The 14,344-nt window shown below is 48.5% G+C and overlaps 1 protein-coding gene across 3 annotated transcripts in view; it reads left to right on the top strand.

The window, feature by feature from the left end:
• ATP10A (ATPase phospholipid transporting 10A (putative)) overlaps positions 1-14,344 on the top strand; it is a 189,149-nt gene that overhangs the window by 72,799 nt on the left and 102,006 nt on the right. For 2 of the 3 annotated variants that reach the window (XM_070774988.1, XM_070774986.1), the window contains exon 3: positions 2,643-2,859. In XM_070774988.1, the coding sequence (XP_070631089.1) occupies positions 2,643-2,859 (217 nt within the window). The remainder of the gene's footprint in view (positions 1-2,642; positions 2,860-14,344) is intronic. The other variant, XM_019983170.2, reaches the window with a different exon arrangement.

The raw sequence follows: 14,344 nt of genomic DNA, 5'->3' as shown, positions 1-14,344 counted from the left end.
GGACTGCACAGGGACATAACTTCTGGATACTTTCTCCAGGAAAGGACACAGGCCCTTGAGATGCCTCTGTGGCTTCTGTGGGAAGCCGACAAAGGGTCCTGAGGAGGAAGAAAGACTGAGAAGCTAATGTTAGAATGTTTCTAATGGTAGAAAGTCAAAGTCTGACCTTCAGAAGAGAAAATAGGAACACAGTTAGGTGATGTTTCGTCTCAGTCCACTGGAAGGTGGTCAGACTGTGACGGCGAGCGAGCAGTGCCCTCGGGCGGGCCGGGGGACTGTCCAGCTGGGGGACGCTCATCTGAACAGTGTCCTGGCCTTGGAGGGGATGCTGGGCCGGGAGCCCCATTGGTGGCTGCAGGCCACAACCCCCAGGGGGCGCTGTCTAGTGCTTTGGTTTTGCATTTGGCTTTTACTTTTTTTGATTTCAACAGTCACCGTTCCAAAAGTAAAAGGCATTAAGAACAAGTAATAAACATGTACAAGAAATTACAAGAAATGAGTTTCATAAATTGCAAAATAATATCTTACAATTTAGATAAGCTGGTCAAGTATTATTTGAATACACACCATGTTTGATAAAATTGCATTACCTCTCTTCCTCTTTTAATATTTGTATGTACACCTTGCATTTAGTTTTGAGGACAAAGTTGTATCTAATTTGTCTTTGTTGGCTCTGTAGCAACCAAACTACTGTGCTCATGAATTAGAGGAATGCAAGAAAACAGAGGCTTTACAACAGCTTCTTCAGTTTTCAGCACCTGGACATTTGCCATGGGTGCCCTCAGAATAAAATATAAGTCTGACACTCAGGACTGGTCGCCAGAACTCGGGAGTCAGGTGAGACCCAGACTCACTGCTGAATTGGTCTCTGAGAACTCAGCTGAGGAAAGTCACTTTATGAGACAGGGGCCACTGAGAGGGTGAGGGTGCAAGTGGAATGTGTTTTAGGGCTCTTTATTTTCCTGACAATATAGCCCAGAGGATTTTTTGATGCAGTTTCCATCATGTAGAATGATATCTTGAGATAGAGTCTTGGTTCTTTGTTTATTTATAAATGTGGACAAGACTGTCTCCAATGAACTCTTAAAATGTCCTTTGTAGGATTAATGAGCTCAATTTTCCAGAGTAAAAAATCTAAGCAGAAATATACACATAATGTTTTCATCCTGGTATCTATTAACCAATGGTAACTAACAGATGCTGAAAGCTGAGTGTGGTGGCAGTGTTCTGAGTGATTATCCACTTCATCTTGAGTGACATGGGGAAGATCCGTTCTGTGGGCTCCATCCTGCAGATGGTGCAGAGATTCTACTATCTGTATCTGTGACTTTGTCTTGTGTCGGGACCTCATAAAAGTGAGATTGTGTAATAGTTGTCCTTTCGTGACTGACTGATTTCACTTGGCATAATGATCTCCGAGTTCATCCATTTTGTAATGAGTCAGAATTTCCTTCCTTTTCATGGCTGAATAATATTCCACTATATTCCCTTGTGGCTCAGCTGGTAAATCCGCCTGCAATGTGGGAGACCTGGGTTCAATCCCTGGGTTGGGAAGATTCCCTGGAGAAGGAAAGGCTACTCACTCCAGTATTCTAGCCTGGAGAATTCCATGGGCTGTATAGTCTATGGGGGTCACAAAGAGTCAGACAGGACTGAGTGACTTTCACTTCACTTCATGTGGATTTATGACATTTTGCTCATCTCTTCATCTATTTTTGGGCATTTGGGTTGTTTCTACCTTTACGCTACAGGAAGTAATGCTGCTATGAACATGGGTAGGCAAATATCTATACAAGTCCCTGATTTTAGTTCTTTAGAGATACATACCTAGGAGTGGAAAATTTAGTCATTTTATTTTTTTTAATTAATTAATTTTGACCAGGTAATGGCAGTGGGATCCCAGTGACTGAACATGCAGCCTCTGCAGGGAAGTGCTGAGTCCTAACCACTGGACCACCAGGGAAGTCCCCAGTTTACCCATTTTAAAGTGAATAATTAAGTGGCATTTTGTGTGTTTAAAGTTGTGCAACCATGACCACTACCTAGTTCCAGAACGTTTTAATCACCCCAAATGGAAACCTGTACCCAGTAAATAACTTCTCCTCATCTCCCTAACCCCTAGAGGGTGGCCACCACGAATCCATATTCTATTGCCATGGATGCCTGTTCTAAATATTTCATGTAATTGGAGTTACACTGGTTGTGGTCTTCAGGAATCTTCTTTTTAAGTGCTTCTCTTTTCAAAATAATTAATTTTTGGTCGCCCTGGGTCTTTGTTGCTGTGTGCAGCCTTTCTGTAGTTGCATCCGCAGGAGGGGAAGGTGTTCTTCATTGTGGTACATGAGCTTCTTGTTGTAGAGCACAGAAAATGGCCATGATCATCTCGGTCACGGCACACTGGCCTAGGTTGCTCTGTGGCATGTGGAATCTTCTTGAACCAGGGATTGAACCCGTGTCCCCTGCATTGGCCGGCAGATTTTTACCTGCTGTGCCAGGAGGGGGGTTCTCAGCATTTCTTATTATGGAAATTTTCCACATGCCAGAGCGTGGCACAGAGCCTTCACCGAGCTGCGTGTGCCCGCCACCCAGATGTGGCCTCAGTTGGCCTCCGCCAGCCTTGTTAACCGCCGTCTCTTTGCCAGGGAGGAGGAGCAGTACGTGAACCGGTTCTGGAAGGAGATCCGCGTGGGAGACTTCGTGCGCCTTCGCTGCAATGAGACCATCCCTGCGGACATCCTGCTGCTGTCCTCCAGCGACCCCGACGGGCTGTGCCACATCGAGACAGCCAACCTGGATGGGGAGACCAACCTGAAGCGGCGCCAGGTGGTCCGAGGCTTCTCTGAGCTCGTAAGTGACCTGGTGCGTTCTGGCCCCGGGGACTGCATCCCACCGTGTCTCCCGAGTGGGCCTCCATGCCTCTAGGCGCGTTCATTTCCTGTGAGAGCAGGTCCGCGCCTGAGTGGGGCCGAGGGTCTGAGCGGACCTGGCGTGTTCCGGCCCGGGGACTGCGTTCCGCCGTGTCTCCCGCGTGGGCCTCCATGCCTCTGGGCGCGTTCGTTTCCTGTGAGAGCAGGTCCACGCCTGGTTGGGGGGTGGGGGAGCGAGGGTCTGGGCGTTCACTTCCTGCGAGAGCAGGTCCGCGCCTGGGTGGGGCGGTCGGACTGCCCGGGGGCGGGGAGCAGTCTGGCTCTGGGAGTCTGGGTCCACTGTCCACTTCTCAGACTTGGAATGGCCTTCACGTCACTGGGAACACTTGGGCCTGGCCGACTGTTGGCGCATTTCTGCCTGTTGCTCTTGTTCTGACACAGCAGAAGTAGCGACCTGGCCGCAGCATGCGGCTTAGGAATCCCTCTCCTCAGGGATGTGTCTGAGGTCACCCGCATCCACCCGGGTCCATCTGCGTTACCGTCTCTGACTGGATCCTGTCTGGGAGGAGCGTCAGTCCAGCTCAGACATGCTAGGCCTGTGAGGACTGAGAGGTAGAACGGGGGGCCGGGCCCAGCCCCGGTACCCACCAGCAGCCGGTGGCTGAAAGCTCAGAGCCCTCAGGAGGCTCCCTCCTCTGTTGCCCTCCAGGCCTGTGCAGAGGAGACAGGGCGCCGACCTCAGGGGCTGGCAGGGATCATGATCAGGATCATGGCGGCCCTTGTTCTGACACCCCACTGCCTGTCTCTGTGCATGTGGGCCTTGCCATCAAGGAAGGAAGGTTTAGGAAGCACCTGAGACAGTGTGCTCCTGTGTTTCAGGAAGGCCGCCACTGAGGGGTCTCTTCCTCTGTCGTTGCCCTGTCTTCATGAGCTCCTACAGAGGAGCCAGGCCTTACAGTCAGCACCGAGGGGTTCTGGAGCAGTTGGCTTGTTTTATAGCCTGGGATGTCCCTGGGGCACTGTTGGCATCTGCGGTGCAGTGTTCATCGTGCAGGGTGGCTGGGGGGTATCCCTGGCTTCTGCTGTGAGTGTCCGTGCCGTTTGCCCTTGGTTGCTGTGCCCACCTCGACACATTTGCAAAGGGCCAGATGGCCTCCCACACCCTGGGGCCCTCGCCAGCCCTGGTGGCAGGACTTTCTGAGCCTGATGCTCAGACACCTCCTGCAGACCCCAACTTCCTCACCATGTCCGGACCATTGTGCCCTTGCTTCCATCCACTACCCTGATCTCCTCGTTTCAGGCTCCTTTTGTGCCAAGAATGTTTTTGTGAGTTGCTTCAAATCTTTCTTGCAATGAGTCAAAGCATACATAAACATTAAAAATGGTATTTTTAAAAACGGGATCGTCTCCTCCCAGATCAGAAGAGTTGATGGCAGGGCTCGCTGGGCACCCTCGGGGCCCAGCACTGGCCCCTCCAGTGCGCTTCAGCTTCCTTATTGATCGTGCTCCAGGGTTTGGTAGTAAGTGCACAGGGTGAGCTTACCCTGCCCCGCATTCCCCCAGGCTCCGTGTGCCTCTGCTCTGAGGCCGCCTAACTCCCGGGCCTAACCCTGGTCCCCAAAGCCTGCAGTTTGTGAGCCCTTTCCAGGGTCCAGCCCAGCGTGGGAACCACCCCTGAGGTCAGCAAGGATGGGCTTGGATTGGAGGGAGGCGGTGACGACACAAACTCCAGCTCCATCCTGAGAAGTGGCCAGTGTGTGCAGAAGGTGCGTGTAACATAAACAGACGCACCTGAGCATCTAATGGATGAAAGCTCAGACACTGTGGGACAATCTGGTGAAACTGCAGAACTGGAGAGCAGAGTGGATCTGTTTGGATGGCGAGAGGGGCAGAGCCAGGTAGGTGCATCTCCTTGGTCAGCTCTCCTGAGTGACTTTCTTGTTTCCTATCATCTGGTTTGTTCAGCTGCTAAACTCAGTAATATCTAAAAGCCTCCTCAACCCACTTTTTTCCCAAACGAAAGCTGGAACACCTTACTATTCATTGGTGCTTTGTACAAATGTGTAATTTGTAAGATGGATTGGATGTTGAAATTCCAGGATGGCCACAGACGGATGCATCCTTAACCTACCTGCGTAGGGCCTGTGTGTGCCTGTGGAGGCCAGTGGAGCTGAGCCAAAATTAGGAACCTGAACCATTTTGATTTATTAAAAAAAAAAAAAGGTCTGTATTAGCACCCAGATTCTTCAACATGCACACTCTAGTCCCTATTATTAGTATATTTTTTCCCCTTTCTGTTTTTTTCTCCCCTTCTTTCCCTAATGTCCAGAGGCATTTTTCTGGTACCTGAATTTTTCTTTATACAATGTTATTCTGAAATATATGAACTTCCCCATGGAAGCCTGACAATTGGAAAACCAAGGTTCAGCTGTAACGCTACAATGTCAGGAACATTTCAGTCCTGTGTATTGAGATGAGGTTTTCACAGATGGAGTCAGCTGGCATCTCAGGCAGGTTTTGAAAAGCTTATTCCTGTCCAATACACAGTAATACTGTCCCAAGTTGATGACAGCTCTGTTAAAAGTGGAGGCCCCTAGGGGAGCTTAAATTAGAGCTATTTGAAAAACTTAGGTGAAGAATAAGAGAGGGCCTTGACAATCATGCAGGGTCTGGGTGCATCCACCAGGGTCTAGTGAGGAGGCAGAAACCACACCTGATTTAGGGCAAGTTTGATGTAAAGCAAGAATTCCCCATGGGGGTTGCACAGTAAGAAGTAAAGTGACTCCCCAGAATGCAGAAGGGCTGACAGAACAGCCAGTGGTCCTGGGGCTGAGACAGCGTCCAGGGAAGAGGCCCTGAAGCTGAGCCTTGCTCTCATGGCCGAGCTCGTGGACGTCCCTTGTGGGATGGTAGGAAAGCTACTGGGGGCTGTCCCAGGGGCTCAGCCCTCACGGGAGTAGGGAAGCCTTCCGCTGAGAGGCACTGGGGCATGATGCCTGTGGGATGCCGAGGGTGGTGCCATCCGCTGAGAGGTGCTGGGCATGATAAATTCAAGATGCTGAGGCAGGTGCCATCGCTGAGAGGTGCTGGGCATGGTAACTTTGGGATGCTGGGGCAGGTGCCATCACTGAGAGGTGCTAGGCATGATGCCTTTGAGATGCAGGCCAGGTGCCATCACTGAGAGGTGCTGGGCATGATGACTTTGAGATACCGGACAGTTGCCATCGCTGAGAGGTGCTGGGCATGATACCTTTGAGATGTGGGGCAGGTGCCATCGCCGAGAGGTGCTGGGCATGCTGCCTTTGGGATACCGGGGCTGGTGCTATCCACTGAGAGGTGCTGGGCATGGTAACTTTTGAGATGCTGGGGCAGGTGCCATCCGCTGAGAGGAGCTGCTGGAGTTGGGTGCTGGGGATGCCCCCTCTGTGTGTGACTCCTGCTGCTGCCGTGAACAACTGCCAGAGGTGACTCTCTGGACAGCAGCTCTGGGGGTCCCAGGCCTGTGCATGAGAGGGGCTCAGGACTTGGTGCAGGGGGCAGCAGAGCGGGCTCGGGCCCCGGTCCCCTGAGCTGAGAGTCCCGGAGGCCAAATGCACTGAGCGGACTGCTGGCGCCGCCCCCATCCTTGTTGACAATGAGAAAGTGGCTCCTCTTCCCACCCTTTCCAGTTTCTGAAGTCGTTTATGAAGAGCTTGTTTGCCAGGAAGGATGCTGAGAAAGACAGAAGTGGTCCACACGCTGCAGGGTCTGGGCATTTAAGGTGGTGGGCCCAGGCCTGCTCGCCAGCAGATGCTCGACACTGAGCAGTGAAGAGACGCCCTTGAGGGGACGGGATGGGAAAGGGCCTTCCAGAAGGCCAGGGAGGCATCCAGAAAGAGGCCGTGAACTGCATTCTGAAGGCGAGGATGGGAGGGTCTGGGAGCCAGGGAGTGTTTTAGGCAGTGACACAGGTCAGATGATGTCTCAGAGGTGGACACAGCATTGTATTTACTGAAGAGTGTTCACCAAATCATACAGAATTCAGAGGCTGGAAGCCCAGCATGATGACAGTGAGGTGGGGTGCACATGTGGCCTGCCCAGATCCCCGGGTCAAAGGACAGGGCTCCCGGACACCTCCAGCCACCCAGCCGTCTCGGCTCTGGAGAAGGAAATGTAGATATTGGCACTTCAAACTGAACATTTGGTTTAATGTTGGGGTCATGTAAGTTCCCTTGTGGTTAGGACTCCGTGCTTTCACTGCAGAGAGCCCGATGGTTCAGTCCCTGGTTGGGGAACTAAGATCCTGCAAACCAAAAATGAAAAAAACGAAGTTTGGATCAAACTGTCAAATTGGCATTATCCACGAAATAAAAGGGACTCCAAGGCTGACCAGGAGAAGGCAATGGCACCCCACTCCAGTACTCTTGCCTGGAAAATCCCATGGACAGAGGAGCCTGGTGGGCTGCAATCCATGGGGTTGCTAAGAGTCGGAGACGACTGAGCGACTTCACTTTCACTTTTCACTTTCATGCATTGGCGAAGGAAATGGCAACCCACTCTAGTGTTCTTGCCTGGAGAATCCCAGGGATGAGGGATCCTGGTGGGCTGCCATCTATGAGGTCACACAGAGTCAGACACGACTGAAGCGACTTAGCAGCAGCAGCAAGGCTGACCATGAACTGTCCCAGCAACTCACATTTGTTCCAGCTTCCTGGGAGTCAGATCTTACCGGGCCTCTCCTGTTCATAGTGGTGCAAACATTTCCAAATCATATTTTTAAATATAAATTGTGAGGTAATGATGTTGTACACTTTTATAGACAAGAAGCAGAACGGGAAATCAGGAGATTCTACCAAGGCCACTCCTCCGCCGCTTGACTCGGGAGAGTCTGGCGCCCCCGGGTCTGGCTGCATGGGCTGCTCCAGCCCCGTCCGTTCTGGGCGTCTCTCTCTCCATCCCGCACGTTCATTCAGGTCTTCCTTATGCTGATGATTTCACAGTGATCATTTTTTTTTTTTTTTTTTTTACAGACTCATTTTTGTGATGTTTCATTCTTTTAGCAAACATTTCCTGAGCACCTACTATATGTTAAATGCTATTCTAGGCACCCATCAAAATAGGCAAACCTCTTTCCCCTAGTGGTGAATAAGGAAATTGCGCAGAGGTGGACCAGAGCTACTACCAGGGATAAAGCAGCAGTCGGGGCCCGAGTGCCCAGTGATGGAGTTTGGCAGAGGGTGGGGCCCCGAGGCACAGAAGGCATATTGGAGTCAGGGAAGGGCTGTCCAGGAGGGGACTTCGTGTGGGCTAGTTTCCTGGGAAAAAACGTTCCTCTGGTTTGTCTCTTGGATGGACCTGTGGGATTGTTGCCCACACCCACGGGGCCATCTGCTTCCTGCGGTGTGAAGCGCTGATTGCAAGAACTGTAGGAAGAGCTGAACCCACGAGCCTGCCCAAGTTCGCTCTGCCCAGGCGTGTGTGGGTGTGTGCATATGTGTGTGCATGTGTGCCTGGCACGTGCTCCTGATGACATCAGTATGGAATTTCCTAGGCTGGAAAAAGTCTGAGAAGCACTACCTTAAAAAGTAGTGCTTTTTAAGTATACATATACTTGAATATACATGTGTCCATCCTCCCCCTAATGTCCAGACTGGCAGGATCCTAATCCTAAGTCAGTGATGTGGCTTTCCTTGCACTTATGCACATAGATTTGTCTAAAATCCCACCAGTATTGGGTGCCAGACTCTCAGGCAGTGACAAAGCTGAGTTTCCTTTAGGAGGGAGAGGCAGTCCTCCCCCAAGCTACTTGATAAAATTCAAGGAGCTGAGAAGGATAACCAAAATTCCAAATATGAGGAAACAAAATTAATATTTTTTGTTTCTACCTACACATGCTCCCCAAATTATCTCTATGGTAGGAAAACTAGGGGTGAAAAAGTGGTTTGTGATATAGTTCTTGCAACAAAGTTTCTTTTTCCTTAAGCTTTTCCAGTAGTCTTCAAATTAGTTACATTCTCTGCTGTGAGACTGAAGAAGGAAACCATCTGTCATCCAAGTGGAAAACAAAGACAGCTGGCTGGGTGTGTTAATTGGATCAGTTGATATCAAGCCTTCACAAAAAGATTCATGGTTTTCTTTTACCATGAAGTGTAGTCATTAAGCTAATAATTTATTCTATGGGACATTATTTTTTGAAAACTTTTTATTTTGTATTAGGCTGTAGCTGATTAAGTATTGTGATAGTTTCAGGTGAACTATGACGGGAACTCAGCCATACAATACAAGTGTCCATTCTCCCCCAGACTCCCCTCCCATCCAGGCTGCTGCGTAACATTGAGCGGAATTCCATGTGCTGTACAGTAGGTCCTTGTCGGTTATCCATTTTAAGTATAGCATGTGTCCCTGTCCATCCCAAACTCCCTAACTATCCCTCTGCCCATCCTTTATGGAGGCAACTGTAAGTTCTCTAAGTCTGTGAGTCCCTTTCTGTTGTGTAAGTAAGTGATTTGTGTCGTTTCTTTTTAGATTGCACACATATAAAGGATGTTGTACGATATTTGTCCTTCTCTGACTTCACTCAGTACGACAATCTCTAGGTCCATCCGTGTTGCTGCAAATGGTATTATTTCATTCTTTTTAATGGCCGAGCAGTATTCCATTATATATATGTACTGTGGGACATTTTTATTCTCAAATTTAACAAGCATATACTTTTGTTAAGGGATATTAAATAGGTAAGAGGAAAGACTTTGAGAAAGAAAATTATTTTGAGAATATATTTGGACTCAAATTTTAATTCTAGCAAGTATGGATATTCAAAGCAATTCAGTTAGGTAGGTAATATCATTATCTGAGACATGCCATGTTTTATAGTATCAACCGTATTTGATTAATGGGGAATGTCAATTTGATTGTATAATAAGATGCTTTGGTTTCTAATCCTGGTGACTTTGCCATGGATTTTTTAACTTGAACCTGTGGTCTAACAAAGCAGACTTTACAGAGAGTGAAGCACTGTTATCTTAATGAAAACAGCTGAATGCCAGGAAATTGATAATATTCTGCTTATGTGGAGGATTAATCATAAAAGATCTTATTACAATATATAAAAACTTCAACATTGTGTTCATTTAAATTTGTGTTTTTTGTATGGTTGGAAGTAGTTACTTCTTATTCTAGGAAAATGATAACAAAAGCTATAAGGTTTTTGTTCTATTTATGGTGGTGTACAATGTGAAGTGTTTTTTGTATGTTTTCATTGAAAAAATAATTTAATCTATTTTCAGTTTTTCTAAATGTAGTTGAATTACATCAGTGATTGAAAAAAGTTTGAGGCTGTGTGTGTATGTTTCTGGAGCAGGAATTTCTTTACCAGCAGGAGCTGACAATGTGAGATCTTCCCAGTTGTCATAAGTTCCTCCTCATAAGTGAATATGGATGTGTATGTAGGTGTGTGTGTGTGTGTGTAGGCATGTATATGTGTCTGAGAGTGTGTGTGTGCAAAGTGTGTATCCCAAAGAATAAAACCAGATGATCTGAGCATGTCCAAGTTACCACTTTTGACTGTCTTCGAGAAGAGGATAAAAAGATTCTTTGCTGGGCTGAAATGTAGTGTTCCGGCAGCATGTTGACCTGTACAGGAGCTCACTCCTGAGGGGCCTGGGATTTTCAGTCTGATTGTCGATCATCTCTGTTCCCTGAATGCATTAGGCAGTGGTGCCCAGGCAGCCCCATCTCTGCACAGTGCGTGGTGAGGCAGTTTATTTCTTGATGGGGTCTCTCCCTTTCCCTTGTTTTCTGAGAAGAGCTCCCGACAAGAGGAAGGTCCCTGCTCCCACAACATGAGACCAGTTGCCACAGCATTTGAATTTTTTGTGTCAGCCTCCTTTTGTTTCTGAATGTTTAAGAGTCTAGTTCCTCATTTCAAATAAAAGCAAAAATAAACAAATGGGACCTAATTAAACTTAAAAGCTTTTGCACAAAGAAGGAAACTATAAGGAAGGTGAAAAGACAGCCCTCAGAATGGGAGAAAATAATAGCAAATGAAGCAACTGACAAAGAATTAATCTCAAAAATATATAAGCAGCTCATGCAGCTCAATTCCAGAATAATAAATGACCCAATCAAAAAACGGGCCAAGGAACTAAACAGACATTTCTCCAAAGAAGACATACAGATGGCTGACAAACACATGAAAAGATGGTCAACATCACTCATTATCAGAGAAATGCAAATCAAAACCACAATGAGGTACCATCTCACGCTGGTCAGAATGGTTGCAATCAAAAAGTCTACAAACAATAAATGCTGGAGAGGGTGCGGAGAAAAGGGAACCCTCTTACACTGTTGGTGGAAATACAAACTAGTACAGCCACTATGGAGAACAGTGTGGAGATTCCTTAAAAAACTGAAATAGAACTGTCATACGACCCAGCAATCCCACTACTGGGCATACACACTGAGGAAACCAGAATTGAAAGAGACACGTGTACCCCAGTGTTCATCACAGCACTGTTTACAATAGCCAGGACATGGAAGCAACCTAGATGTCTATCAGCAGATGAATGGATAAGAAAGCTGTGGTACATATACACAATGGAATACTGCTACTGCTGCTGCTAAGTCACTTCAGTCGTGTCCAACTCTGTGCGACCCCAGAGATAGCAGCCCAGCAGGCTCCCCCATCCCTGGGATTCTCCAGGCAAGAACACTGGAGTGGGTTGCCATTTCCTTCTCCAATGCATGAAAGTGAAAAGTGAAAGTGAAGTCGCTCAGTCATGTCCGACCCTCAGCGACCCCATGGACTGCAGCCTTCCAGGCCTCTCCATCCATGGGATTTTCCAGGCAAGAGTACTGGAGTGGGGTGCCATTGCCTTCTCCGAATGGAATGCTACTCAGCTATTAAAAAGAACGCATTTGAGTTCTAATGAGGTGGATGAAACTGGAGCCTATTATACAAAGTGAAGTAAGTCAGAAAGAAAAACACTAATACACATTCATTAACACATATATATGGAATTTAGAAAGATGGTAATGATGATCCTATATGCAAGACAGCAAAAGAGACTCAAATATAAAGAATAGACTTTTAGATTGTGAGAGAATGCGAGGGTGGGATGATTTGAGAGAATAGCATTGAAACATGTATATTACCATATGTGAAATAGATTGCCAGTCCAGGTTTGATGCATGAAACAGGGCGCTCAAAGCTGGTTCCCTGGGATGACCCTTTGGGAAGTAATGGGGAGGGAGGAGGGAGGGGTTTCAGGATGGGGACACATGTACACCCACATGGCTGATTCATGTCAGTGCATGGCAAAACTACCACAATATTGTAATTAACCTCCAATTAAAATATTTTTTTTTAAAGGCAAAGAAACCAATAGGGAAATACTGCAATAATCTAGTAAAGAAATGGTAATGGCCTAAAATTAGAACAATAATTGTGAAAATGAACAAGATGAGTTATACTTAGGAAATATTTAAAGAGCAAGATCAATAAGAATTTGTGATTAATTAAATGTGGTTTATAAAAAAAAAGAGTCTAGTTCCTCACTTCAGCAACAATTATAGGGGACGTTATATAAAGCCTTCCGTCTCCGTGGGCTCCTCCGTGGAAGGCAGCGCTAGGTACCTGCACTGGTGAGAGTGCTTCTGAGCGTCTGGCCCCCATGCATGTGAACAGAGCAGGGGTCCGCACCCACCTCTGCGTGGTCATCGCGGTGTCCTGTGAACCACGCCCACCGGGGTTCTTGGCCTTCCCCAGTCAAGAGAAAATTAAAAGAGGCCAGACACCAAAGTCAGGCCAGTCTTCACTGGAGCCCCTGCTGCAGCAGTGAGGGCGAGAACAAGCCACAGGCCCCTCTGCTCCCAACGTTACTTCCTTTGTGGGGGTGGGGGGATGTGTCCAGGGTTCGGGCTGAAGCGGTGGCACAGGTGGTTTGCAAACCCTTCGGTGGTGCTGTGTGCAGGGGGCAGGCACAGTACCCTGCTTTTGTCCCAGCCCCATGTTTTGCTGTTGGCTCTTTAGATGTGGCAGTTGATTGGTGGTGTTTTTTTTTTTTTTTTTTTTGGTCTTTTTGCGTCTTGTCCATAATTTGTCCCAACTGTGCATGCACACAGTTATTTTTGTAACTTATAGGTTCTTGATATTTTGTAGCTTGAGGAAACATTTGTTCAGGTGCAGGCACTGCAGCAAAGGGTCCCAGGTCCCAGCCTGTCTAACTTGCAGGGGGTCTGTCTGTAAGGGGAGGGGAGCTGTGCTACACTGTTACCCACTTGGGTGTGGATGAAACCATGCTCTTGACATCTAAACTGGGTTTAAACCATACTGAGATACACTGGGGCTTTCCCAGCAGTGCCGATGAGTAACCTGTGCTGCAGAAGGCACTGGGATTCGACCTAGCGGGACTGATGGGTGTTGTCACCCAGCTGAGGTCAGGCTGAAGTTTGTTGGTTTCCAGTAGAGCCGCTTGCTAGGTAGCAGCTGTGACTGGATGCCTTCCCCTCCCTGCCCCCTCCTAAAGTGTGTCATTGCAGGTGACCAGGAATCCTCCTCTCTCTTCCAGAGACTGGGCTCTGAGCTACATCTGTGTGGGTTTTTGTAAGTTTAGAATTGGGCCTAAGCTTCAAAATCATTCTTTGTTGTATGCACGCACACACCTAATGCTAATGCAAACAAATATCTTTGTGTGAGTCTTGTGTCTTTGAGAAAAAAGGAAAAAATTTACTCTCACATACTTTTGATGAGTGACTTTTCAGCAGCTCCTCCTGCCGGTGATTAGACGTGAGCCCTTTTGGGTGGTGAAGAAGGCCGGCTTCAAAGGCCTGCAGATCTAGGTTTGTTTTGGAAGGAACTTCAAATGGCTTCTTCAGTCATCTGTCCTTGGTCGAGCGTTCTGGAACCTTGACCATCAGGCGGGAAGTCTTGTGAGGACGGACTTTGTGAGGCTGCAAGGGCGAGACTGAGGGGCATCCGCCCTCAGCCCTGGAGACCCCCTGGAGGGTCCCGAGTGTGGCGTCCTGAGTGGACACTCTGCGAGCAGGCTCTGCAGGCTGAGGTGCGCAGGGAAGTTGTGCCTGCAGGGCGGGGCCCCAGAGCTCGGGTAGGACTTTGTCTCAAGCACCAGAGAGACCAGAGCCTCGGGGGGCTTGGATTCTGGGAGGGGCGCTACCCTGCACATCATGCCCCCGGAAATCCGTGATGGCTGCCTGCCCACCTGTGGACAGGAGATGCTGGCCCCGCATACCCTGGGACCAGGGTTGCGGGGGGCCCTGTCAGTGGTCAGAGAGCTGTGACCCTTCCCGTGAGGAGCCCACCCGCACCCCCAGCCCTGCGTGGTGGTCCCAGCGGACTCTCCCCCAGCGCTCATCGTATGCCAGGCCTCTCTGTCACTGCTGCTCCTGATTCTCTCGAGGGAGGTACACGGACTCCTGAGTAACCCAGATCCCCTGTGGCACACAGCGCGGCCCAGCCTCTTGGCTTAGTGTGGGCAGAG

This window comes from Bos indicus, chromosome 21 (genome assembly GCF_029378745.1).
Source record: "Bos indicus isolate NIAB-ARS_2022 breed Sahiwal x Tharparkar chromosome 21, NIAB-ARS_B.indTharparkar_mat_pri_1.0, whole genome shotgun sequence".
In the NCBI taxonomy this organism is placed as follows: Eukaryota; Metazoa; Chordata; class Mammalia; order Artiodactyla; family Bovidae; genus Bos; species Bos indicus.
This window is presented reverse-complemented; position numbering and strand designations above follow the sequence as displayed.